At 40.9% G+C, this 26,271-nt stretch overlaps 1 protein-coding gene across 2 annotated transcripts in view; it reads left to right on the top strand.

The window, feature by feature from the left end:
- CTSA (cathepsin A) overlaps positions 1-26,271 on the top strand; it is a 580,280-nt gene that overhangs the window by 172,360 nt on the left and 381,649 nt on the right. For both annotated transcript variants that reach the window (XM_044090224.1, XM_044090225.1), the window contains exons 3-4: positions 18,845-18,956; positions 24,749-24,799. In XM_044090224.1, the coding sequence (XP_043946159.1) occupies positions 18,845-18,956; positions 24,749-24,799 (163 nt within the window). The remainder of the gene's footprint in view (positions 1-18,844; positions 18,957-24,748; positions 24,800-26,271) is intronic.

A 26,271-nucleotide genomic window follows, 5' to 3' on the forward strand; every position in this document is an offset into this window, starting at 1 on the left:
AACATATCCTTGAGGCGCTCTTGCTTGACGTAACACGTTCGGCATTGTGATTTTCGCTGATTACGTGTTTCGCTGTTTATGTACATCGACCTTTCTGTATCGATGTACATACATTCGATGTTAAGGCCTTTCGGGATTTTACTATAGACCCCAATAAAAAGGTATCAAAGAACAGTTGGAAAAAGCTGCTTGTATCACAAGCTGCTTGTATCACATATATGTTTTTGTATTAATTTTGTTTGTTTGTTTCCAACTCTTTTAGTGCACATTAATGGTTTGTTTTTGAGGGTGAAGGGACTTAAATCTTCTCAGACCACCTTTCACATTGTGTTAACAGAGTTCCTCTGAATATGAATGCTGTATGCATGCAGTCTTATGAAATTTGGTATGCCTCTGTATTAAGTTGCGCATGCAGTCTTGTAAGGAAGCAGATGTAGTGCATTTGTGATTAACGTAAAGGACCACTACTGGAAAAAAGAAGTGTTTTTATCTTTTCTTGAATTTCTACACATGGCTAACCTGTATTAATAAGAAAGTAGTAGTCACTACTAATTTTCTTGCGTGTGTAGCTCTATGTCCTGGGGGCAGACATCCTAATCAGAGTTTGCTTTCTTCTAAACCTAAATCTTCCAAATAGTGCACTGTGATGGCACAGTTGTTGAGATTATAGTGCCCATGGCTGTACGGTCACACTTCAATTCCATTCTCTTAGAATGAAAGAACAGCGAATCAGTGATAACGTTGGGAGGCCTCAGTACTAGTTTTCTACTGATGTGTTACACATTCTATGAAAAAAAATCTGGAAGTATCAACTCATTGCTGAGATAAGGCTTTTTTTTGAGATACTGCTTTTGTGTGCTTCAGTTCCATTTCAAGTCACTCCTCTCATTTTCCCTGTCTCAGTAAGCCACATTATTTCCTGCCCTGCAAGGTTTTAGTCAGTCACCTATGTATTACAATAGACATCAGATGAAAACCATACCTATCCACTTCCCAGATTTTTGCAGAATGTCCAGAATTTTGCCTTGTATTTTTGGTCTGTTCCTCATAAATTTTTGGTTTTCTGGCAGAGGATGGAAGTCGGAAAATAATGACTGGCATTTGAGTTTCAGGCTTCATACACTGCAGAAAGTTAATGCTGAAGGAAAACCTGTTATTCTATCAACTTTCTACGTTTATAAGAGCAGTATTTAAAAATTGTCCCTATTTTTGGGCTTTTGTCCCCATTATTTATGGCATTGTCCAGATTTCTTGCTCTAACAGGTTGAGAGGTATGGGCGGAACTGTCTGTGTGGTGTGCCAGTAAGTGTTCCCTTATATCTGCTCTTTTTCATGTCATCTGAATAGCAGATTCACAGTAAATACAACGCTACCGCAGCACCATCACTGCAGTTCACAGTAAATAATGTTACAAAACGCTTGTATCTATCCTGTGCTCTGCTCTGTTTATTAGAATTCATTTTGGCTACTATTTATTATTAAATGCTTTTATCCACCAAGTAACAGTCTTATTTCAGACAGATCATTATATAGTAATTCAGTTTTTGGTCTTGTTACCTCTCAGACAGGCCACTGATGTTAGCGTCTACTTTTTCTTACTGTAGCTGTAGTATGCGCAGTCAGTGAAATTTCCATCGCACATTTTCTGATGTTACTCAATACATTTCTCTGTAAGCACAGTATAGTGCTTACTGTCACTGCCCCTAGCTACGTGCACGCTTTTCTGTCCGAGTTAATGTCAGTACTACTTTCCTGTCTAAACTGCTGCATCCCTTTCTACTCTCTATTACCCCAAAATTCTAACAGTTCCTTGAGAAATAAAAAAAAATAAGTGACTGCCATAAGCTTTGTGTTTTATACCATAGTTATTTTAAGCAATCTGCAGGTGACCTAGGGCAGGTGTCAGCTCAGCTGTGCACCATCATTCTCTGAAAAAACATACAAAATAAACACACTATACTGACACCCAAAGCTTGCCCAACAGTTTTAGTAGATTTTGTTGCAATTCTATGAACTTTTTTCCTCAATGACTATTATGATTATTCCAGAGTGCTCATAATTCACCCACTCAGAGCTGTGCTCATTTTCAAATGTTAGTTAGTTACTATTTGTAAGTCGGACACTGTGGCCATTTCAGTTGTCAAGTTGTAACCACACATTTGTAACAGAAAAAAAAACACACTGCTGACATCCGCTGGCAAAAGCATAGGTATCATGTAGGTGTCCCTGTGCCTGTGCTCCACACTTCTGTTATTTTCTGTTACAATAATTACTACACACACACACACACACACACACACACACACACTATAATGTACCACCCAAAATTGGCCATTATGCATCTCTGTACAATCACAGTTGCATTGTCCATGGTCTAAACCAAACACTGCAGGTCATGCCAGCACACCATCTCAATGTCCCATTAACTGTGCAAATTAATAACGACAGGACAAATAACATTAGCAGCACCCACACATGTATAAGACATAAGCAGACACACACACACACACACACATGCTGTATTTAAGTTTGATACATTACACTCGTGGGTAAAATGTACAAATCCACATTCTGCAGCATACACTGCATTCCTACAGCCCTTTCCCACATACACCAACACGATCCCCTTATTGTAAAGGTGAAAATATATGCCATCTTGAGAGTGAAGTACTATTTGTATGATATAGGCATTTTACAGCATACCAGCATGATATTATCAATCCAGTGATATACATAATGAAATTAAGCTAACAAAACACATTTCTCCATTACATCTGTTATCCACCCAACATATCCGTAGGGAGTCAGACATGCACTGTGCCAGGTAACCATGGGCCTTTGTCCACCTCTTCACAAAAGCAAGGCTTCATCTGCTAAATGGTACTATAGTTGTCAAGCCTACTACACTGACATCAGAAGCTCCTCCACCATGGCAGGTCCTCCACCATGGCAGGTGTCATTCAATCTATTCTCCATCACTGTCTGTTACACCATCCAAAGTAAAAACATGCAGGCATACATATATACGCATACATATGTGCATACTTATACTTTGTACTAGTGAACCTTGGAAATTCCTCTGTATCTCCAAAACACTGTGATGCTCCATCAATCTCTGTCCTCCCCTCGCACGCACCTGCACAAAATGAACCAGTGAACCATAGTGCTTTGCCTACCTCCCCACAATGCAATGGTGCAGCAGCTTGGGAAGACCACAGTTGCTAAGAATTTTGGCGCAGGGCACCAAAAAGTTGCTGCAGCAAGCCCACTGTACTGACACTGGAAGCTTGCCCGACAGGGCAGGTGTCAACCCAGCTCTGCCCCATTGTTCAGTGTTAGACCATCCACAATAAATGCACATAGACACAGACATACAAAGGCACACGCACAATGTACTAGTGAAGCATGGCATTTTTCCCACCTACTCACAAAATGATGAAACAACTGCTTTGGCTTAACACAGATGGCGATGATCTCAGCATAGGAAAATCCACTGTCATTTCATCAAGCACACTGCACTCACAGCAGACTCTCTTAACACAGTGTAGGCAGCATGTGTACGTCCAGCTCTGCTTCACACTTCCCTATTGCATTTTCCTACAAAATACACGTACATCACACTAAGTATACTATTGTACTGTCAGTCTTCATCAAACTCTGTACAAATTTCTACAACAGCTACAGGGATACCAGCTGTTGCTGACCTCAACTTACAATAGCCCACCATTGTTGCAGCAAGCCCATTGTGCTGTCACCATACTGTACCCCACCCAGGGCAGGTGCCAGCTCAGCTCTGTACCATTGTTCTCTGAAATACCGTATAAAGTAAACACACACACACACACACACACACACACACACACACACACACACACACACACACACACACATACAAACTTTCATGTGCACATAACCTGTGATTGAATCCCTGGGACAGATATCTACCCAAGATCCAAAGTACATGTTGAAACAAGTTTACTGAAACTGGGTCATCATGATCTGTGGCACAATGCAGGTGTCAGCTCACCTTTCTTCTGTTTTCCAGTACACCATTTCCTAACATATATTCCATTCCACATACTTGTGTGTGCTTACACGCGCACACACTCACCATTCACAGCCTGCATATCTAGTTGCTGCATGAACAGCACACATGCTCATCACCACAGCAGGCTCTCACACATTTCCTAACCAAAATACTCCATAATCACTATAACAAGCTTAATTAATGGTGAAAGCTCATGAACTTGCAATAAAAACACAGACCAGGGATAGATATGCTGTCCATATCCAACCATCAAGTTACATTATTACCACTACAATAAAAAGCAGGCGCATTTGTCAGAAGCCTATCAGTTAACAAATGCTATGAGGCAAGAACATTTTTTGTTTGCTAAATTAAAAGATATCATGGGTGTGTTTAAATCTGTCTTCTTCCAAGCTTTATCACATGTGGATACTACTGACTCATGCTACAGATCTTGCAAAGAAATTGTGAGAGATCAACTGACATTAAGTATCACTTTTGATACAGTCCAACACATCATCAATCCTCACTGTGGTTTATTTACTACATGCCAACTGTATGGTTACATTACTTTTGAGACAGCTCAAAAACACATCATGGCAAATAAGTGAATTTACTGCATCAGTATTTCTAATTCATTTTCTCCTTTTTTTGGATTCCTGTGGAGCTGCTATTGCTGCTTTCAGTGTACACTGGGAGACACTCCTGACTTCTGGGATAGACCTAAATCTTTCTCCTCTTGTTGTCTGGGAGGAGGCAGAAAATTCCCATTACAGCTTCATACTCATAAGCTTCCTGCCCATTTCCTCCCAACACTAGAGTCAAAGTGACGTAAAGGTTTTACGGCTGATAACACATGATGTGCTTCTGGACTCTTGCCATCATGGGATGCATACCCAGGTATCACCATCTACTGCAGCATCCTCAATAAATGAAGTTCCCATGAGTACGATATCTGAAAACTGATCATCTTACCTTCTGATTGCGCTGATGTGTGACATAGGGAGTGACACCATCAGCAGCAGTGTTCCATGTCACAGTACCACAGTGTACAAGTGTACATGCAAATATATAACATGATATCGCACCTAGTTTTACTTTTCTCCAACATGTCTGATATCACACCATTTGTGAGTGGAGGTAAAAAGATCCATTCCAGGTATTCCTATAGGCAGATCAGTTCCTGGAAGACCCCCTGATTCAGTTTCCATTCATGAGAGTCTCTCCTGGTCCTGCTCGGCTTCTCTGCCATGACAGTATGCTCTGATGATGCCTGCAGACTGAGAATGTGCTGAAAAGCCATATCATAGGCTACCATAATTAATCTACACAAACGATGGTATCTGGCTCCCCCTGTTTTATGTATCAAGTCACTAAGGTGTTTGCCAGTTAAAATTATGGGTCTATATTAGATGAGCGACTGTTCCGATGTTTGAATCATAGATAGTCGACATCATATGATTGAACGTCAGAAAGATCAAAGGTGAAAGTCAACGGCTTTTCACGTGCAGAATGGGAAATTTTCCCTTTCTGCACTGAAGTGCGTTCTCGGAGTTGGTATATTTAAGTAGAGGGGGTGCAGGGGGGCTTGCCCCCCTACTCAGAGCGGTAAGGTAAGTTTTTTTTTTTTTTTTTTAAATTTTATTGTATAGTCAATGTTTCGAAGTTCACTCATATGAGTTCGCTCGTGAGGTTCAAAGTTTTGAAACTTCGACTATGTAATATAGACCCACAATTATAACAGTACTGGGGTCCATAGATGATTGACAGAATTAAGGGCAATAAAAAAGCTGTACTTTTAACCAAGATAACCAATAAAAATGTCAATGAAGACCTTATGATTAGATGAATGGGGCATTAAGGTTCTTAAATTTTAAGTTATAACTATCAGTGCAGAAAGGCACTTCACTGCTTATTTTATGAAATATGTAGTGTCATAAATAATGCAGCATTGTCCTTTACAATACAACATTCCTTCTTGCAAATTACTAAGGAAGAGAGTGATGTACAGAAATGGCATAGATCAGCAGCTGCTGCTGTTTGCACTTCATCTAAAGTATATTTCATCTTCACCTAGTATGGGAAATTACATCAATGAAGCCTCCTTAGTGTCCCAGTTCAGTGATTAAATAAAAGCAGAAAGTCATGCACCGTGTGATGCCACTATGCTTTATTTTAAGTAGAACATGTCTGGATGGTAAAGCAGGAAAGGGTAGCTTGTCTGGGTTCATTATCCCAACAAATGTCCTCATATGATGACAAACCTAGTTGGAATGTACATAAGCAGCTTATGTATCCCAGGGAAAGATAATGAGCAGGGTATCCAAAGAAAAGGGTGCAGCAGTTCTCATTCGACCGCGAAGGACAGACTTTCAACCGGCTGTGCTGTACCTTCAAAGCGCAGGGTAGACATAGAGTCTCCAAATGAGTTCATGATAACAGCGGAGCAGTAAGACAAATATTAAAACTGTACCTTAAGAGCTCCAACTGCATAAACTGTGAAGCATGGTGAAGAACAATGACCAAAACTTGGAGGTAGCACAGTAGCAGTTAGCATGCTGAGCAGACTCATTGATTATAGAAGGGACCTCAACTCCTCTGTGAATGAATGTGATTGCCTGTTTACAAAAATACAGTGGTGAAGATGGTATGGAAGTCAGCGGATCCCAGTCAGAGACAATGATCTAGAACACTTACAGGTCTGTCACAACAGTAGCATTACCTGAAGTGTGAAAAAGCTTCCACAGGAAATCAAAGGTTGATGCACTGTCAATGGTATTGGTGCCCTAAAACAGTTAAATATAATGAAGGTCAGTAAACTTGAAGGTTACCAAAAATATGTACACATGTGTACATAGGGAATGTTGGTTAAAGCATCTGCATAGCACTGCTGGGTTCAGTGCATGTGCATAGGAAGATGTGGGAGGAGCATAAGTCATTGTTTGTTAGCATCTTGTAATTTGTAGATATCAGGGTAGCCCTCAGCACATCCTATCACCTGACTGGCACAAGTTGCCATATATGCCTCCTTCCACAACACATTCGTAAGTACTAGGCAACCTGCCCTTGGGGGCCATTTTAAGCATAGCCAATTACCTTTCAGAGGTGAGAATCATACCATGCACGTTGTGTCTGATACGAACCCCAACCCCAAAACAAACACAATGATTAAGTGACACCAAAGAGATCTTCATAAACAGGAATGTATTATGTAGTTATTAGGGGCACTTACCACTCTTGCACATCATAGAGTGCCATATCTACACAACTAACAGCAAATACAATCAAGTCGGTCATCAAAATGCTTCCCTCCCCTTCCCACATCATCTGACCACCTAGCAGCATCCTTCTGTCTTCAAAATACAGTTTACACTCCAGACAATATGCACACTTTTGCACACTGACAGAAAAGCAAATAGCCTCCTTAGTTCAAAGGTGTGTATTAGGCTAAGACCAGTGGGGCCTTTTTAAGCCTAACCATGCCTCCCAAATCGAAGATAAGTTCAGGTGCTCTTCGTAAGTGTAAGCAGAGACTTGGGAGAACATTTACAAGCAGGGCCCTGGAAGATGAACCATTTACAAGTTGCCTGTGTCCATTGTTTTAATCCAAAAACACTAAAAATGCCAGAGTCATGTCTACTAAAAATGCAATAATAAACTAACCATCTTTCTCCACTATGCATCAGTCTGGTGACATCCACCCCCAACCCAGGTCCCAATCAAAACATACACCCTAAAAGTTTAAAAATAGTCGCGCTAAACCTTAGAATCATATGCAACAAAAAAGTCACAGGTCTTCATGCCTGGATGACTCAACACAACCCAGATATCCTAGCCACAACAGAGACATGGCTAAAACCTGAAATTAACGATGCTGAAGTACTATCCGTAGTTGTAATATTATGAGGCTCGATAGAGCATATAAAAAAGCAGGTGGAATAGCTGTAATCTTTCCAGATATGCTTGCGGCAACTCCCTATACAGTCACAGTCTTAGAATTTGGGAAAGCTGAAATCCTAATCTTATTCCTAACACTTAATAGAGCCAAGGACATATGTACTGCTGTGCTATATATCCCCCCAGGACAGTGCATTGCAGTACTTGAAAACATAGCAGATATAATCACAAATTAAATTATCCTCCTAGGTGATGTAAAGAAAGACTGTCCGTCTTTTATCTGTATATTCATCAGTCAACAGCATGAACCTCTTTGGATTCACTCAACTTAGTACACCAACAATGTATGGCATAAATAACTCTCAACCATCTCTCCTGGACTGGATTCTGGTTACCAACCCATATAATTTTACCTCCTCACGTACCCTCCCTGCTAAACTAAGTGACCACTTGTCAGTTTAGACTGATAGGAATATTACACAACTAAACAAACATATGCTCAAAAATAGGAACTCCACCTCCACCTCTCCTACATTCATTTTATAACAATGCATAAAATCATACCTAACTGTTAGTCTATCCATCTCTTAACCCTTTAATCAGCATGCATTTCCCTAAAAAAAACTCTCAAATCAGAAGACACAATTTCTCATCATAAATTAAACCAAATAAATCCTATGGACAAAGCCTATACTCATACTCAACAGCAAAAAAATATGGTATAAAACACAAAGCTTACGGCAGTCACTTATTTTTTTTATTTTTCAAGGAACTGTTAGAATTTTGGGGTAAGAGAGAGTAGAAAGGGATGCAGCAGTTTAGACAGGAAAGTAGTACTGACATTAACTCGGACAGAAAAGTGTGCATGTAGCTAGGGGCAGTGACAGTAAGCACTATATTGTGCTTACAGAGAAATGTATTGAGTAACATCAGAAAATGTGCGATGGAAATTTCACTGACTGTGCATATTACAGCTACAGTAAGAAAAAGTAGAAGCTAACATCAGTGGCCTGTCTGAGAGGTAACAAGACCAACAAAAGAGTTATTATATAATGATCTGTCTGAAATAAGACTGTTGCTTGGTGGATAAAAGCATTTAATAATAAATAGTAGCCAATATGAATTCTAATAAACAGAGCAGAGCACAATTTCTGGAATACTTTTAGACTCCTGCTTGTTAATGATAGATACAAGCATTTTGTAACATTATTTGCTGTGAAAGTGCTATTCACATGACATGAATAAGAAGAGAGATGAGAGAACACTTCTTTACTGGCACACCACACAGACAGTTCTGTCTGATGTCTATTGTAATGCATAGGCGACTGACTAGACCTTGCAGTGCATGAAATGTGATAATGTGGCTTACCGAGGGAGAGAAATTGCGAGGAGTAACTTGAGAAGGAACTGAACCACACAAAAGCAGTATCTCACAAAAAAGCCTCATCTCAGCAACGAGTTGATATTTCTAAATACTTTTTTCATACAATGTGTAACACAACAGTAGGAAAAATAATTGTTAGAGGCAATGCAGAACAGTAATTGATATTAGTACTGGTCTCTCAATGTTATAACTCCTTCTCTGTCCTTCCATTCTAAGTGAATGGAACTGAAATGTGACAGTCCGGTCATGGGCATTATAATCTCAACAACTGTGCCATCACAGTGTACTATGGGAAAGATTTAGGTTTAGAAGAAAGCAAACTGATCAGGATGTCTGCCTCCAAAAGGACAGTGAGGGTTACAAATACAAGAAAATTAGTAATGACTACTACTTTCTGATCCAATGTGTAGAAATTCAAGAAAAGATTTTTAAAAAAAAATGTTTAATTGTTTTTCTTGTAGGGGTCCTTTAAATGTTAAATGTAACTGGGTTGGGTATTCTTACAACAGGAGCACGTACACCAATATTTTAAGATGTATCCCTGAAGGGAGCGCAAAGTATTAATTTTGTGACAGCAGCATTTTAACTATGGCAATCATACCTTTCATGTGTGAACTCCACTTTTATTAATGTTCAACCACCTCTCTAAGAATACTCCAGACACTATAATCTATGCTCTACTAACAGTGTACTCCCCACCTATGTCTCCTCCATTTCTGCTAAACCTCCGTATACAACATTCAGATTTTTAACCCTCAACTAATAATTGCTTTCCCTTTAATTGTGAACTCTTCTCTTGCCTCTATCACTTAATTATTGTACAAATAGTTATCTATACTACTTTGTAAATATGTTTATGAACTGTCTTGCCATTATGCATGTGTACTTTTTCTCATTAATTTGTATTATTTCATTTTTGTTTAATTGCTTGTGATGTGGAGCTTTTCTCCCCGGGCCTCCACTGAAAACGGGCTCTTTGAGCCCAGTGGACATCCCCGGTAATCAAACTGGAAATAAAATAAAATAAATAAATAATACTTGCTTTCTTTACTTGCTATAAGGTAATTGACTCTCTGAAACTGGAATGTACATGTTTACTTTTATAAAGACCATATGAAATCTTTGTGAATTTGATTTTTTTCTGTTCCGAAATAACTGCATCTGTTATTGTATGTGTTTTGCTAATGTAACTTCTACATAGGTCATGGCTGAAAGAGTCATGTCACTTAGTCCATCTATATGCAAAAATGAATATGGACATACACATACATATGTGCATGCATACATGCACTATGGATTGGGACATTCCTTGAATGCGAGCATCTGCCTTTCCTTTAAAGCAGACCTGTACCGTACGAAATATTGTAAGTACATTACATTTGAAGGAAGGTTTTAAGTACAGATTCCTAATTTAATTATATGTAACATATAATAATAACATAGCTGTAATATTTTTTTATATAAAAGGTTTTTGATTCTTGCTCCTTTGGAGAGCAAACTTTCAAGTGGCCAGTGTAAATCACAACACCAAGGTACGAGTGTGATGTCCCCCACACTGGGCCAGTAATCAAAGAGCCTGAATCCTCTCCACTGACATGGGAGAGGGACGTTCACTTGGAATACAAATGGATACACTCACTATTTCCAGATGCAGGCCTCTGCGCATCAAGCACAATTTCCCTTAAGGGCACACAGGACACACACACACACACACACACACACACACACACACACACACACACACACACACACACGGGTCTGGGTGTTTCTATCTGTCTCACCCCAGGTCTCCAGTAAGGCTCCCTACTGGCACTGTGAAACCAGTGTTTCATGTCCCTGCCCCCAAGTAGCTGACACATACTCTTTGAGTTTTAATTTTCACATACACACACACACACACACACACACACACACACACACACACACACACACACACACACCTGGGAAAGGCTGATACAGATTACCTGCTCTACCAACTTTGCCCAGACTATAAGGTAGATTCACTGCCACCAGTCAGTTACTATAAGGCTCTTAAAAGGGTATCCAATTATGCTGGGAGAAGTTAATATTAATACAAATGGTAATGTTAACCAAACAGCAAGGCTTTCAGGATAGTAAAGTGATCACCAAATCTTCTTCTTCTTCTTTCGGCTTTTCCCGGTTAGGGGTCGCCACAGTGGATCACCTGTCTGCTCATGATTGGCAGTGGAGTTTTACAGTGTTGAGTTGCCAGCCCGGCTCGCAACCTTCTACAGAAGACACACACTCACACCTAGGGCCACTTAAGAGTGTCCAGTTCACCTACAGCATTGTCTTTGGGATGTGGGAAGAAACCAGAGCACCTGGAGGAAACCTATGCGACCACAGGGAGGACATGCAGACTCCACACAGAAGGCACCCCAGCCGAGGATTGAACAGGAGAACCTCTTGCTGTGAGGCAGCAACGCTAACTGCTGCACCACCATGGCCTCCTTCAAAGCGTCTCAAAGTACGCAGCTAAAATTTAGAGTGCTATAAAGGAAATCTGAAGAGCAGAAATAAAGGCATATTAAATCATTTAGACTCAACGTTTTCAGCTGCAACAAAATTTTCATTTTACAAAAACAGTAGTAAAACATTAAACAGTAAAAAAATTACAGCACAGAAGAATGGCATGTTCTGCTTGATTCACAAAGCAACCAAGCGCCCTCACCACCACACATCAAGGCCCAATCAGAGACGCCAGAAACACAGCACAAAATGCCTCAAGCAACCAAAGTCATCATCATCAACCATACAGAATAAACAATCAACGGTCAATCAACAAAACAATCAATAAAAACAATCAGCGCAGCACCAAATAAATGTGTAAATACTCTCAAAGCTTAAATATTTTCTAGAAAGCACCAGCAACAATGAAAAGTTTAAATATATTTAATAATAAATAATAACAGAATAAGAAAATGCTAAATATCTATTTACAGTAGACACCAGAGTTTCATTCACAGGTAATATTAAAAATAACACCAAGGAAAGTTTCACACAGTTGATGAAAAACAGCATTTAGCTAGTCTCACTATACATTCCTGATTAAGCTGAAGTAATTATTGTTCCCTAGTTGAGTTGCTTACTACCGCGAGGCAAAATGATGTGGGTGAGTGGTCCTTGTCAAATCCAAGAAAGAATACAGAATGCTGAGAGCAAACTTCTACTAATGTCTAAATATTACTTTTGGCTTACCGATTGACATCACACACATCTGGTCATCTGACTCTGATGTTCATCGTGTTTCACTGTTGCAGTCATTACACTTGGGTTATCCTGCTGGCAGGCTACCAGCAGTCGGCCTGAATTCCAAAAAAAAGTCCGTCCATCAGTTATCGTCTGCTCGCTGCTCTTCCAGTGCGCCAGGCAGGGGTATAAAATAAAAAGATGCACCCGATTTCAGTCTTTCTTGCCACGTGGTGCCGTGGTGCAAGCAGCAGCAGTGCGCGTGCTGCCTGCTCAGAGATTCTGAGATTTTTTAATTTTCAGATCTGAAGTGAAGTCAATAAAAGCTTTAAGTCCGCGTTTCTTGCTTTTTTCTCCCAGACAGACCCGTGCAAAAAAATTGTATTTTGTATTTCTTATTGTAGAAAAAATGCGATAAGATTTTTCATTCTTATTGTGCTCTAGGCCGGCCCCATGATGTTGCTAGTTGTTGGTTTTGGTTTGTTCTTTTAGCCAACGACTATTAAGCATCAGTCCCATTGATTTTTCATTACTCTTTGGCTGATTTTGCTGATAATTGCTACGAAATAGACGCTGGGACAGCTGGCGAGTTTAAGGAAAAAAAGGGGCATCAAAGGAAAGGACAGGACACCGGTCAAAACAAACAAGCCAGCCCGTTCGCCGCCAGTCATCAGTTTCTCAGAGCCTCAGGAGAGGCCTCAGGCCTCCGGGCCCGGCCTCCACGACTCACTACTTTCAACTGGGCTGGGCCTTGCAATGGGCAATCCCTCACTAAACCGCTCCCTCAGGGGAGTCAGGACGCTGGTGTTTTCAGGCTCACAGGGGACCTTTCCTATGGCAACTTTCAATCAAAGCCAACTTCAGCATAAAGACAAAAAGACTTTTAAGATTTTAAGCATTCTCCAGGACAGCAGTGTACCTAAGGACAAACGAAACAGATGCTCAAAAGACCACATTAAATTTGATAAGGGACTCCCATCCTTTGATCAGGAGCCTGGGCCTAGAGAGGACAGGCATTACACTGAATGATCAGGTTTTTCATTCCTCTCTTCTTTTCCTCAACTCCTTATTCACTCCTCAGGCTATTCCTCCCTGTGAGTGCAGAAAGATCTGGAGTCTGAAGAATTGTTTCCTCCTGGCTTTTTCTCCTGAGGAAAACACCCTTGAAACCATGAGGAGCATGAGGGAGAGCATCCACTTATAGGAGAGAAGGATCAGTCTCTAGAGCTTTCTTTTACTTTCTCAGACCTACCCTCTCTTGTACCTCATCACTTTCTCTGTGTAGATTCTGTGTTTTCAGAGTCCGCCCTGTCTCTTTTGTCTCGATACTTTTAATTTCTGCATTACATACTGGTAAGGATTCCATCATAAATTTATATATAAAAACCATAAATATAACTGCTGAAAGCGGGAAGGCTATTCAAAACAAGGTCCCAAGGTTAAACCTGCAAAACACCCTGTCTGCATGAATGAGAGCTTCAAGATGGGAGATTCAAGGGAGCACAAGTTTACACTTCTAAGGGCTGCTGCGGCCTTTTAAATGTCAGTTCATTATCATTGATAATAAAAGCAATACTTAAACAGAAAAAATAAACGAAAATTGAACAAAAACTGAAACAATTGAGAACAAAATTTGTAACAAGTGAGTATGCAACTTGGCAAGTGGGAGACTTGAGTCTTGCTGATAGTTATGATTCACTGGGCCTTTCTTGGAATGCTTGTAGGAAGGAGTTCAAATCAGAAAGGCCTGCTTGAGGTTAAGCATTAGACTGAGCCTGATATTAAAGCAAAATTATTGGATAATCACTACAGCATGATACTTGCTTTGGAAGGCAGAAGAGATGTCAGAAAAAGAGGGATAAGAGAATAACTAAATGCAGTAGAGGAGGCAGAGGATACTATACAGAGAATACCAGATTACTGGCGAACTGGCCTTCCCTTTCTCGTGTGGCACTCGCCTCAGACCTTTGACAAGGCGCCCAGGGGCGCCCCAACCTCAGGCAGACACAGGCCCCAGCAATGGGGACAGGAGACAAGTCACACTGCCAGGAAGGCGAAAAAGTTGTCTCTCTCCAAACAGCCATTTCCCTCTCCACAACAAGCGTTAATCTTTTACAGCATCTTTTTGACAAGCTAGCACAAACAAACAAAGTGGCTACTTTTTCCAAAACAAATCTCTCGCAAAGTCAGGGCAAATGGGCTAACTCCCACTTTCTACCAGGCGGACAAATGGTACCAAGACTGCCACACAATCACACAGGCACACACCAGACAAGTTTCCTCAAGTCCTTGGGCATGAGGCAATTCAGCCAGTTCAGCAACAGAGCAGGGACAAGATTTTTACTTTTACTCAAGGTTTTTCCAGAAAGGAAGAACACAAGAAAGACTTTTAAATTCAACCTCTGTTCTTATAATTTTCTGGATGTTCCAATGTTCCGAAATTCTGAACTTTCTTGTTGCAATGCTCATGTTGATCTGGTGGTTCAGAAGACTTTGGACTGCAAAGACTTGGCAGATGCATACCTGCCACAGAGAATCTTGCAGATTTGGAGACCAAATCAGACAGCTGGCTCATCACTACTCTTCTTTCTCTCTGATTTGGCTTTATCTACTGCTACTGCATGGCTAGCACACAAAATTACCTGTGCTTGCATTCTGCAGACAGAGGAATTCCAAATACAAATTGCCTTCTGCGTTTTATTTGCAGAGACCAAAAAGAAGACATTCTACCTAATCCTACTTGCAAAAACAAAAACATTTTAACTTGGACTACATTGTCAAATAAAAGCAAATAAAATTTGTAAAGTACTACTAGTAATATTAATAGATAATCAAACAAGCTTAAATACAAGAAATACAATAACATCTCCAGCAAAAAAAAAAGAGCAAAAAAAAGGCAACCTTCACTTAGCCAAAAAGCAGCCCAAGAAAAATAAGATCTCAATTCTGCAGGCTCTGGGCAATGGCTACATTGACATCTGCATAATTCTGAGTGCATACCTGCTATGGAGGAATGACAAAAGGTTCTAACTACAATTTGGACTCAAATGGCAACATTGCCTCAAAAGGAATCATCAAAAGGTCATTCCCTGCCTGCAACAGGGGTTTTGATGGGCATTCGGGCCTGTCACCACAACAACCCACAGCCAATTTACTTTACACAACAGAATAAACACAAACAACATCAGCCCATGGCAACACCCAAGGCCGGGCAGGGGAAAATGTATTCCGGGGGCAGGCATGGGCCAACAAGCCAAGCACATTCCTGCAAAAAAGACCAAATGCCTGTACAACCCTTCCTAAATGCAGCCTTCAAGGACACTAAGAGGACAGCACATGAACTGCGGACAACAAACACCACATGCATGTACAGCACAAACAGGATACATACCTCTGCACTGCAGACAAGCCATGATGGACGGAACACATCATTGACTTTTACCAACCAAGTATGCAACACAGTTCCTGCCTCCCTCACCTGTGCTGCACATCAGACAAACTAAGAAAACACTCAATATACATGACTAAGGGAACCTGTCACCAAATCTTCAGGAAATGAAATAGAAAATGAGTTATAAGACATAGATCTTTTGCTCTCCCTCACAACTACCAACCCCAGGAATTCTGCACAAGGACTTATCTGAAACATGGAACAACCTTACAGTGCATGCCCCTGCCTCACCTCTTCTCCCCAGTGGTACTCTACAAAGTGGAACAAAGCAATGCCACAAATGATACTGATTGCCCAGAACCTCCCAAACCAATTGCCAGGGCCCTTCTCCAAAGCCCAGCCGGACAACTGGACATTCCAAATTTACTGACCAACACTGACCCCAGATCCACAAAGCCATCAAGCTCCAATCCGCTGGCTCAAACCAGATGTAACCATTCTTCACCACACCCCCAGAATCAATCCTCTGGTGGAATGTTATTTTGGAATCAAAGGACACTCCTTGAAAGACCCATGCCAGATGCAGAAAGATCTGGTAATTGAAAGGAATTGAATTGGTGAAACTGTATGCTCAATTCCTTCAGTTTTGATATCCAGGAGTAAATGAAATGCTAGGCCTTCTAAGCAGATTCTCAAGATCACAGTATCTGCCACTTAAGCTCCATTACAATCACATTTTTCCCTGTTTTCCACATTGCTGCCCTAGTACCTCAGAATATAAGAAGAAACATAAGACTACTCAAATATTCATCAGACTTCAAGATTGTCTTTCAACTCACAAAAACCTCATTTTTTGCAGCCATTAGAGCTGAGATCACATCCTTTGCATGGGGCAAGTCTGAAATAGCACAAAACCTCCTTAGAACCAGCTCTAGCTAGTCTCAGACAACTCATTGCTATGTTTTCTTTTAGAAATCATCACAGCAGGGTTTCTCTACCCAGCCACCAGCATTTATGACAGGAGTGGCTGTGGGACCTCCTTAACCAAACCATTCATTTCCTACTTTTACCCAGAGTAACCAAACCAGAGACTTGCAATTCTAAGGCGTTCTACAGACAGCTTTCCTGAGAGACTTGCCTAAGCTTTATTCAGACCCACAGAGCAACTGACTTGCATTTATGCTGCTTACAGGGAAAGCTACAAGGATTATCTCACCTTGAATATTTCCCATCAAGATGAGACAGACAGAGTTTTCACTATTCACAACATGGCAAAATAAAGCTTGCACAGATTGAACCTATTCAGGACAGGGCAACTCAGTCCCTCCTTCCCTCAGCAGCCATGGCAAATAGTTTCTCTCTGGCAGACTTCAGTGGCTGCCTTCAACTCCTTACATACAGCCTCTTCAGACCAATCACCAGGTGCTCTAAATCCGAGCAGGCAGCTGCCCCTTCAGCACACCTAATTCTATTTACCACTGGGCGCCCTATTTACTTATGTGGATCAAACTCAGCTTGACCCAGACTGCAACAGTGAAGCACTCCCCAACACCTAGTACGGAACGCAACCCTGCCATTCTTGTACATAGTATGTTATACACTGTTTTAGATGAACCCCATAATACATCCCACCATTGCCCCTCAGCTTGCCTGTACTTAGCTGTACTTCTCTGACTATACAACTAGATTGCTCATTAAGATGAATAGAAACTTTGGCATTATGTATCTTTTATTTAAGCCATTATGTTTTATGTGTTGCTTTGCAGACACCTTAATCTGGGGCCTGACAAAACTTTTGAGAAAAACTGGACATCTCTATGGCATTATTTGCCTGTTGATGTGGCAAGAACTGACAGGCGGCGGCAACAAGCGATGGTGCGTCGTTTTAGATTTTGGGGGCGTGCGGCCGGCCTTTTCCCATGCTATCATCAACACTAGCAGCTGACAGGATTTTAGCACCTATGTGTTACCATATACACAAGTAGAACTTTGCTCTGATCTCCTGGAAGCCCTAAAACCATAAAAACATTTCACTCTTCCAACAGGAGCTGCAACCTATTCTCTAGCACAGACATTGCATCTCTGGCTCCATTCAAAACCTGGGGTAACATCTTTATGGCTTAACCCACAAAGTAATTTACTTTCAAGAATATTTCTGGTGGATTAAGATTAATCTCTTCACTTCCAGTATGTGCTGTTACAGTGTAGAATTTTAAACAGTTGCTATCAAGCATGTAGATTTCTTTTCCTTCCAGCAGGGCATACTGCTGATACATTTTAACACAAGCAAACCTTACAAATACATTTTTAAACACAAGCATCTGTACAAATCAGTTTGATACACAAATGACACAATTATTTACAAAATTTTAGCTCTCTCTGCTGGCATATGTTACAAATCCACTGCCCTATTTCTCTTGAATGGCTGTCAGTACCTCCTGTCATTACAGTCAGAATAATTATTTAATAAATGGTTATTTTAAAAGGCACTGAGCACTGAGGCTTTAAAACAGCATTTAGAGCTGTTTCAGGCTGTCAGCATGGTTAGAGCCAAGATGATCCACTGTTTTTTTTTTTTTCCCATAAACAGACTTATCAACTTGGGAACTTACTGGAGAAGAAAATTCTGAGCAGGCTACTGTTGTATCTAGGTTTACCATGTACTATAATATAATAGTGATTTCTGCAAAACAGCCATTCTTAAACTGGTGTGTCGGACATTTGTGGAAATTGGGAAATGTTCGTCTGGGTTTGTGGTTTCTAAGGTGTAACAAATGTATATGCATTGTTATTTTAGTGAAAGACTTGCCAGATCTTTAGCAGAAGGCATGGAAATATACAACAGATGTTTGCCTAGATGATTTTTTTTTCTGTCATTAGTTTACAGATTTACTGCACACCTTCCTTTTGAGTTGACGTATTTTGTCTTATGCAGGTTTGTGGAATCTCAGGGTGACCCCTCTACCAGTCCAGTGGTCCTGTGGCTGAATGGTGGCCCTGGATGCAGTTCATTGGATGGATTGCTCACAGAGCATGGCCCATTCTTGGTAAGTGCATTGGCCAAAGCTCACCTGTGGTAAACACTCTTCTTTGTTTTGGCAATAACATGTCATGCTTTTGCGTACAGTGGAAGATTCAAGGGCAGACTGTGTGTGTGTGTGTGTGTGTGTGTGCGTGTGTGTGTGTGTGTGTGTGTGTGTGTGTGTGTGTGTGTGTGTGCGTACACACACACACACACAAATATTCAGAATGGTCATAGTACCTTAAAAGAAGCTGAACAGGCATGCTTTGCCAGGGAAGCATATTTTCTAGTTCCAGTGCATGCAAGCATGGTAAATGACAAGATTATTACACTTGATAAGGGATATTTTAACAGCTGTTTTGAATCCCATCCCCAGTTGCACACTAGTGATCGGCCGTGAGTGTGTCAGTCTCTTGTATTCTGTGACTGAGCCTTGCTCCTGCTTGTAAACATTTTGTGGCTCTCACTATTATAAGTAGAATGTCAGAGTTTTAGTCCCTTTACCTAGCAACCCATATCAATTCTTTTTTAATGCCAGGTGATCACTGTGGATGACTCCATGCTTCTTTCTGAAGGCGTTTTCAGAAGTGTTCCCAATCCAGTTTTTCCATCTTTCTTTTTTATTTTAGTGGAGCAGAAACCAGGGAACTGATGGCAGTTCACAACCTTTATGTCCTATTAACTAAAGCATTACTTGAAGTGGGTGTTTGATATGTGATAGATATGCAAATTGTTCATTACCTTTGCACTAAGTAGGGCAGGTCTCATGGTTGTCGAGCAGAAACTTTCCAAGTAGACTGCTACAGAATTGTGTCTTGTCATTAGGTGGTTAATTGCCTGTTGGCAAATTCTGTGGTCAGTAGTGACTTCTCTTCAGAAAGGGTTGTCTCAAGGCCTATCTCTAAGAATGTGTCCATTTCAGATGTTTGTGCTTTGGCCACTTGGTCTCCATCATAACTCCAGTATTCAGGTTATTATTTGAAAAAAAAAAGTGCCTTAGAGACCATATTTCTGAACTCTGCTTGTTTGGTTTCATGCTGCTTCTGCAGTGGTGGTTGCTGCTTCAGATTTATCTTAGTCAGGTAACTGTCAAGGAGGGTTCTCTGTGTTAGATATAACGGCTAAAGTGTTACTATACTAGATGATCTAAGAGAACAAGTTCTTAATGAGTCAGGAATACTCATATTTCCCTAACTTTGTGGATGAGTGTGACCTTCTACCAGCTTCTGTCACTGGAATGCCCTGTAAGTTGGGCAATAATATACTTTAATATTACATAGTGTATTTGTCAGGTCTTAATTATGTTTTTCTGTTTTGCAGGAATGTTTTCACTTTAGTGGTTGAACTAGTTTGATTGTGGGATGTGTTTATATACACACAGTGTCACAGTATGTTGAGAATGAGTATGGGTTTATGTATTGTCCTCCTTGTCATCAGTTACAACGTAGATGATGCTAAAAGTCATGAACTTCAACTTGCCAGTCATTGCCCTTCATATGAATTCACTGCTAGTGTAGTTTCTGTTTACTTACCAGCAGTGACACCTTTTCTTTGTAGATTTGTGACTGTGGCATTAGCTTGTGTAAGTAATGTGGATGTGGAAGGCAGAGAGTTTGACCCCTAGCAAACAAAATCCTTTAACTGCTTCAGCTAGCTTATCACTTCTGGTTGAGGCTTTGTGGACTTGACATCTGATAAAACACACAGGAAACAATTGCTTGGATGCCTTTCAGTATAGCTCTTTTAATTTTTTTTCTGAGTCATGATTGATGGTGAAGATGAACCTAACCAAATACCCATCAAGGAGGGTCCTCTCATTAATCAGCTGATACTCTAAGTAACTATTGGGTTGCTTCAGTTCTGGTTGCCTTACGTTTTATTTGCTGTTAAGGTGTGTGTGTCTTGTGAGATCTGTGATAGCTCTGAGGAAGATGGCTGTTTAAAAATAGGAAACGGCAACAGTAAGCAAAAAGGAATAGGCAATAATGATGATGATGTTGAAGACTCCCAGAGGCTCTCAAACGTACGAGTCAGTGTGCCTGGAAAAGTTAATTATTCATATACTAGTATGCATTAATTATTCATATACTAGTAGGCATGTGACAGCATTTCATGGTCACATAGGGAAAGAGGAGGAAAAAGGCCTTCCAACGTGAGGGAATGTTTAAATAAATAAATATAAATATATGTGTAGATTAACTTTATATAAAATGGAAGATGAAAGAAAAAAATAGAGGTGGAGAATAGCTCAAGAAGAGAACATATTTGTGTCGTAAATTTCATAAGCTGTCTGTACAGAATTTGCTGAATTTGGTCACAGAAAAGCTGCAACCTGCAGTAATGGCATCGGTGGAAGTGAATCTGCAGATGGAAATAATTACATATTGCAGGATGTCTCAGAGGAGCAGGTTCCCACACAAGGCTTGTGCTATTTAAGGTCCATGAGATCAGAGGAAGATTTTGTGTAGGAAAAAAACAGAAGAAGAGAAGTGCTAGTAGAAGGCAAACATTAGACTGTACCCAGCTTCACACTGGACCCATATCAGACGTGAATGTTGTACGGTGGTACAGAAAGCTGAGAAGTTGTGGGGACAGTCTTTGGATATTGTTAGTCTGTGCTGTGGCACAAGATAATGCTGCTTTCTTCTAATCACTAACAGTCTCCGCAGTGCCTAAACTGTAAAGGTAGATAGAACAGGAGGGTCAACAAGCATCAGAATTTGTGTGGACTGGCAAGAGGAGAGGAGAAAGGAGTCGTGCTAACCAGCTGTATTCCCTTGCTGCTTCCTCTGTTAACAACACCAGCACCCATTCATGGAAGCATAATGATGCTGTACTGGGATGGCTGAGCCTCCCCATGGCCATTAATGTGGGACTAAGTCTGTTGTGAGGAGAGAATGGTTTCAGGAACCTGTTAGCTGGGGTTGGTCATCAGGAGCACATGATTACATAAATGGAATGGTATGAGTACAGCTTCACTATAAAGATGCTCCTGCTGCATTTGATGGTAGCAGTGACCAGTTTGAGCTCACATACTATATTAAATGTGCACAAGATGCTTGTAGGTATGTGACATTGTTGTGGTTACTCATAAGTACAGATCCACTATCAGTTCTCAAAAGAGAACTCATTTTAAAAGTGCTGGATGAGTCACTCGTTGAAAAACACATGACAAAACTATAGGTAAAATCATGTAAATATATACTGATAGCAGAGTTGGAGTCATGGGGGATGCAGGACTCTTCCCCGGCTGCTCTCCATGCTGATGGCTTCTCTGTCCCCCCACCCCTTTCATATATCAACTTCATTGTTGCATAGTATCAGAGAAAGGAGAACTCGTGCAGTAAAGGCGAATCACTGCTCAGACAGCCACAATCTTTCATCAGAGATGTTAAATATGGAAAAAACAAAAAGCTACAGTTATGGGGCTTTTCTTCTTTCAGTATTTTTTGCCCCCACTCAATCACTTCAGCTCTCAGCATCCAGTTGACCCATTTGTCCATTCTGTAGTGATTGAGAGCCAAGCCTGTTCTTTCCCCAACCAAGGACAGAGCCCAGTGTCCCATTTGTTCTTGCTGGGGGCAGAAGGTGTTTGAGCCAGTTTGTTCCCCTAACAGGTGCGATTTGGGTGTTTTGTGAGTCTGCAGTTTGTGGTAGTGTATATTCCTCTCTTGCATTCTTAACCCCTTCCATGGCGACTGTGACTTCCACAACCGTTACTCTTCTAAAGAGATGTACAGTTTAAATTTTAAGTACATGACCTGGTCTCTTGGCTAGCATGTATAAAGGCAGTTACTCCTGTTGGGGTTCAGCACTACAGTAGGTCAGACCATCTGCCTCCTCCAGGAGGGTGGGCTTGCATTGGCTACTCAATGCCATCCTCCCCTGCCCCTCTCCTCTAGTTCTCAAGCAGTACTCAAACGTGGGTCATAGTCAGGGCTTTATTCCTTTATACCACAGAACTGGACCACTAAAACACTGGAGATCTCGTGACACGTTAATAGGGTAGAGAAGCTAGGGCTAATACAGGAGTGAATCATGCAGTCTGATTGAAACAGTGTTTGATGAGGGCAACAGGCCACAGTGCTTTAATACTGGGCGAGTCCTACTCATAATGGGATGAGTTGCACCTGAAAGTGGAGGGCAATGAATATGGGAAAACTGGAAGAGGAATGGCAAAAGGAACTGAAGAGGAAAGCTAGAGGTTGCAGAACAGTGATGCTGAAGGTAGTGAAGGGGATGAGGACAATGTTGCATTGGCTGTGAAAGGAATGGAATGAGCGAGAGGAAGCAGGAAGTAATTTAAAGAGGAGATAATGATCATTTATGGAGTGAATGATTAGGCGTCACAAAGATGTGGCAGCTGTTTAAAATGTTTATAGGGTGTAGAGAAATGAAAGGGGTAATATAGTTTAAGGAATTGGAAAAGGAGGAAGAAAAGCGAAGGGGGGACAGTAGGAAGAGGCAGTGGAAAACTTTGTCAGTACTGGATCCCCAGATGAAGGTAATACATTTAAAGGTGCTGTACTCCATGGTGACAAACACACACAGGTGTATGTGCAGTGAATTCCTTAAAAAAAAAAATCTTCTTGTAACTAGCTTCAGTAGCCTTGGGAGTAACCTGATTTTGGTTAGAGGTACTGGCAGTTGGGACTTGTGACCAAAGCGGAGTTATCCATATTGGGTGAGGCGTCTATATTGTAAAGATAAGCAGCTCTTACTTTTAAAGATTGGGCAGGAGATGAACTCTCCAGTAAGATGGTGCAGTGTACTGCAGTCAGCCCAGGTATATGCAGGTGCATTTGTAAGGAATACATAAACACCAGTATTGTGCATATTCCCCATTTCGAACTCTCTTGGAGATGGGTAAAATTTTGTATATATATTCAAATGAATCCAGACTGTCCTACATCTGTGGAAATGGTGATTTCTGTGTGAGGTTAGTGAGGGTGGTTTGATGTCCACATGGAACTGAGGTCCAGAGAAGGCATAAAAAAATGTGTGTGTACTTGTTTTCGTGGCAGTCATTTGCTCAGGAGTCTTCATTTGCAGTGTTAAGTTCTGTGGAGTCACAAAGCTTGTAAAATATAAAGTAGGAAAGGAACGAATTATAGTCCAAGCTGTAATACAACTATTCCAAGAAAAACTACAGTGAGCCAAAAGGGAGACCAAAACCTTTCTGAAATGAAAACAGTAGCTGAATTACAAGTCAGTGTGCCATCTAAAGTTCGGGTATTTCCAAACTACATTTAGGGCTGCTTAAAGTAGGACCTTTTTTATGTAAATTTGAGATTTTTAAAGGACAGATCCTATCCATAACCAGTGCAGAGCATCAGACATCTCCTTTTTTTTTCCAAAGTAAAAGTTCAGTGATGTAGAGTTAGTCGTTTCCATTACTTCATGTAATATTAAGATGCTTTCGGTACAAAATAAGTCTTGGTAGTGGTAACTTAGAAAATAGTTTTTGTCTTGAATTCTCAGCACATTTGTCATTTTTCATGTTTTTTTCCCACAGACAACTGCCAAAATAAGGACTGTCCTGCATTTAAAAGGGCAGGTGATTTGCATTTCATTAAATAATGTAGTATGAAATATTTCTTACTTTTGGAAGGATGAATAATAAAAATGCTTAAAGCTGGTTGGTAGTGCATGTCACTTGAAAAATTGGTGGGATAAAAGTAGTTAAGAATTTTTTTGTTCCATCTTGCAAAAATTGCTCTAGCCTCTACCCCACCCTTATTTGTTTATATACGTTAAGCATAATCAAAGTGGAGCCGCTGCTCAGAAGGAACCACTCACTGCTTTTTTCTTTTTCAGATACAGCCAGATGGGAGCACTTTGCAGTACAACCCCTATGCTTGGAACAGGGTATGAAGTTGTTATTCCTTACTCACAGTTAATACCAGGTTAGGTTTTTGATGCTTTGCTGTGTGTAATGGAAGAAATGCGCTGTACATTTATTTATTTGAGACTCTGACCACATTCCAGAAAATATAGCTGCCTTTGGTTGTTCTAGTCTGATAGTGTAGCAGTTAATTTTGCCTAATGCAGTGTTTTTCACTGCCACCTAGTGGTCCTTTACTCTGTGTGCAGTTTACAAAGTAAGCTTCAGAAGAAACTGCTTAAAGAGTACTTAAACTATGTGGCAGTTTTTCATTATTGTGTAAGGAGTAAAGCCACTGGGGGATGTAGAAAGAGTCCACAAAGTGAGAAGTATCCCAAGAGCAGTAGCTGAGTAAGAGAGGTGGCTTCTCTGGGGTTGCAGGCATTCATAGTGGCTTTTAAACTTCTACTTTACAGTGGTTACAGAACATAATGCTTTGGAACAGGATCCCAGTTCGTATTAGGCAGAGCCCCTCACTGACTCTCTTCAAGAGAAATCTTGATGAGTGGATGGGAGATCGTAAGTTTACCCCAGGGGTCACATCTGTGTCACTGCTAGACAGGGGCACAGTGGGACCTTCACTGTGTCACTACTAGACAGAGGCACAGTATTCTTGATTTATTCTGTACATTTTTGTACCATTTCATGGGGTGGCAAAAGCCACATCACTATGGCTAGGCTTACAAATGCCCCAGGGCAGATAGCCTAGTACTAAACTATGAAACTATAAATTGGCTCTGGGCATTGAATAAATTGGAAAAGTTTTGAGGGAAGAACCATTATGTCTAGACTTCTTCTTAGCTGGAGAAACAGTAACCGTAAAAGGCAAGATGTTCTGAGGTTAGTCGTAAGTAAGTAGTAGTAGTAAGGACATAAGTGACCCATCAGTCTAACTAGCCTGATCTGCAAGGCCATGGAGCGGATTATCATGGACCTCAATAACAAGGACATTGGCAACCTCCAAACACTTGATCCCACACAGTTTGGTTTCATCAAGGGGAGATTATGCCTGTTAAATGTGGTCAACTTCTTTTAGACAGCCACCAAAGCCATGGACAAGGGGAGGACTGTACACACCACCTACCTTGACCAGACCAAAGCCTTCAATACTATTCCCCACTCTGGTATAATAGATAAACTCTGTCAACTAGACATCAGCCTGTATGTTACCAGATGGGTAGCAAACTGGCTCACTGATAGAATCCACCTAGTCAAATTAGGGGAAGCCACCTCAAGTAGTAGACCCATAATGAGCGGTGTACCCCAGGGATTGGTCTTGGGGAGTCTGTTGTTTGGGATATACTTTTCTGAAGTGGAGGCCAAAACCAGTGGGCTATGGCTGACCAAATTTGCAGATGGCTGCAAGCTGTGTGCTGTCAGCGATTCCCCTAGTGATGTGGACATCCTCCAAGAGGGTATCACCCAAACAAATGATTGGTGTCAGAAACCTGCCCTC

Source organism: Protopterus annectens, chromosome 12.part0 (assembly GCF_019279795.1).
Source record: "Protopterus annectens isolate FY-2018-M chromosome 12.part0, PAN1.0, whole genome shotgun sequence".
Lineage (NCBI taxonomy): Eukaryota > Metazoa > Chordata > Ceratodontiformes > Protopteridae > Protopterus > Protopterus annectens.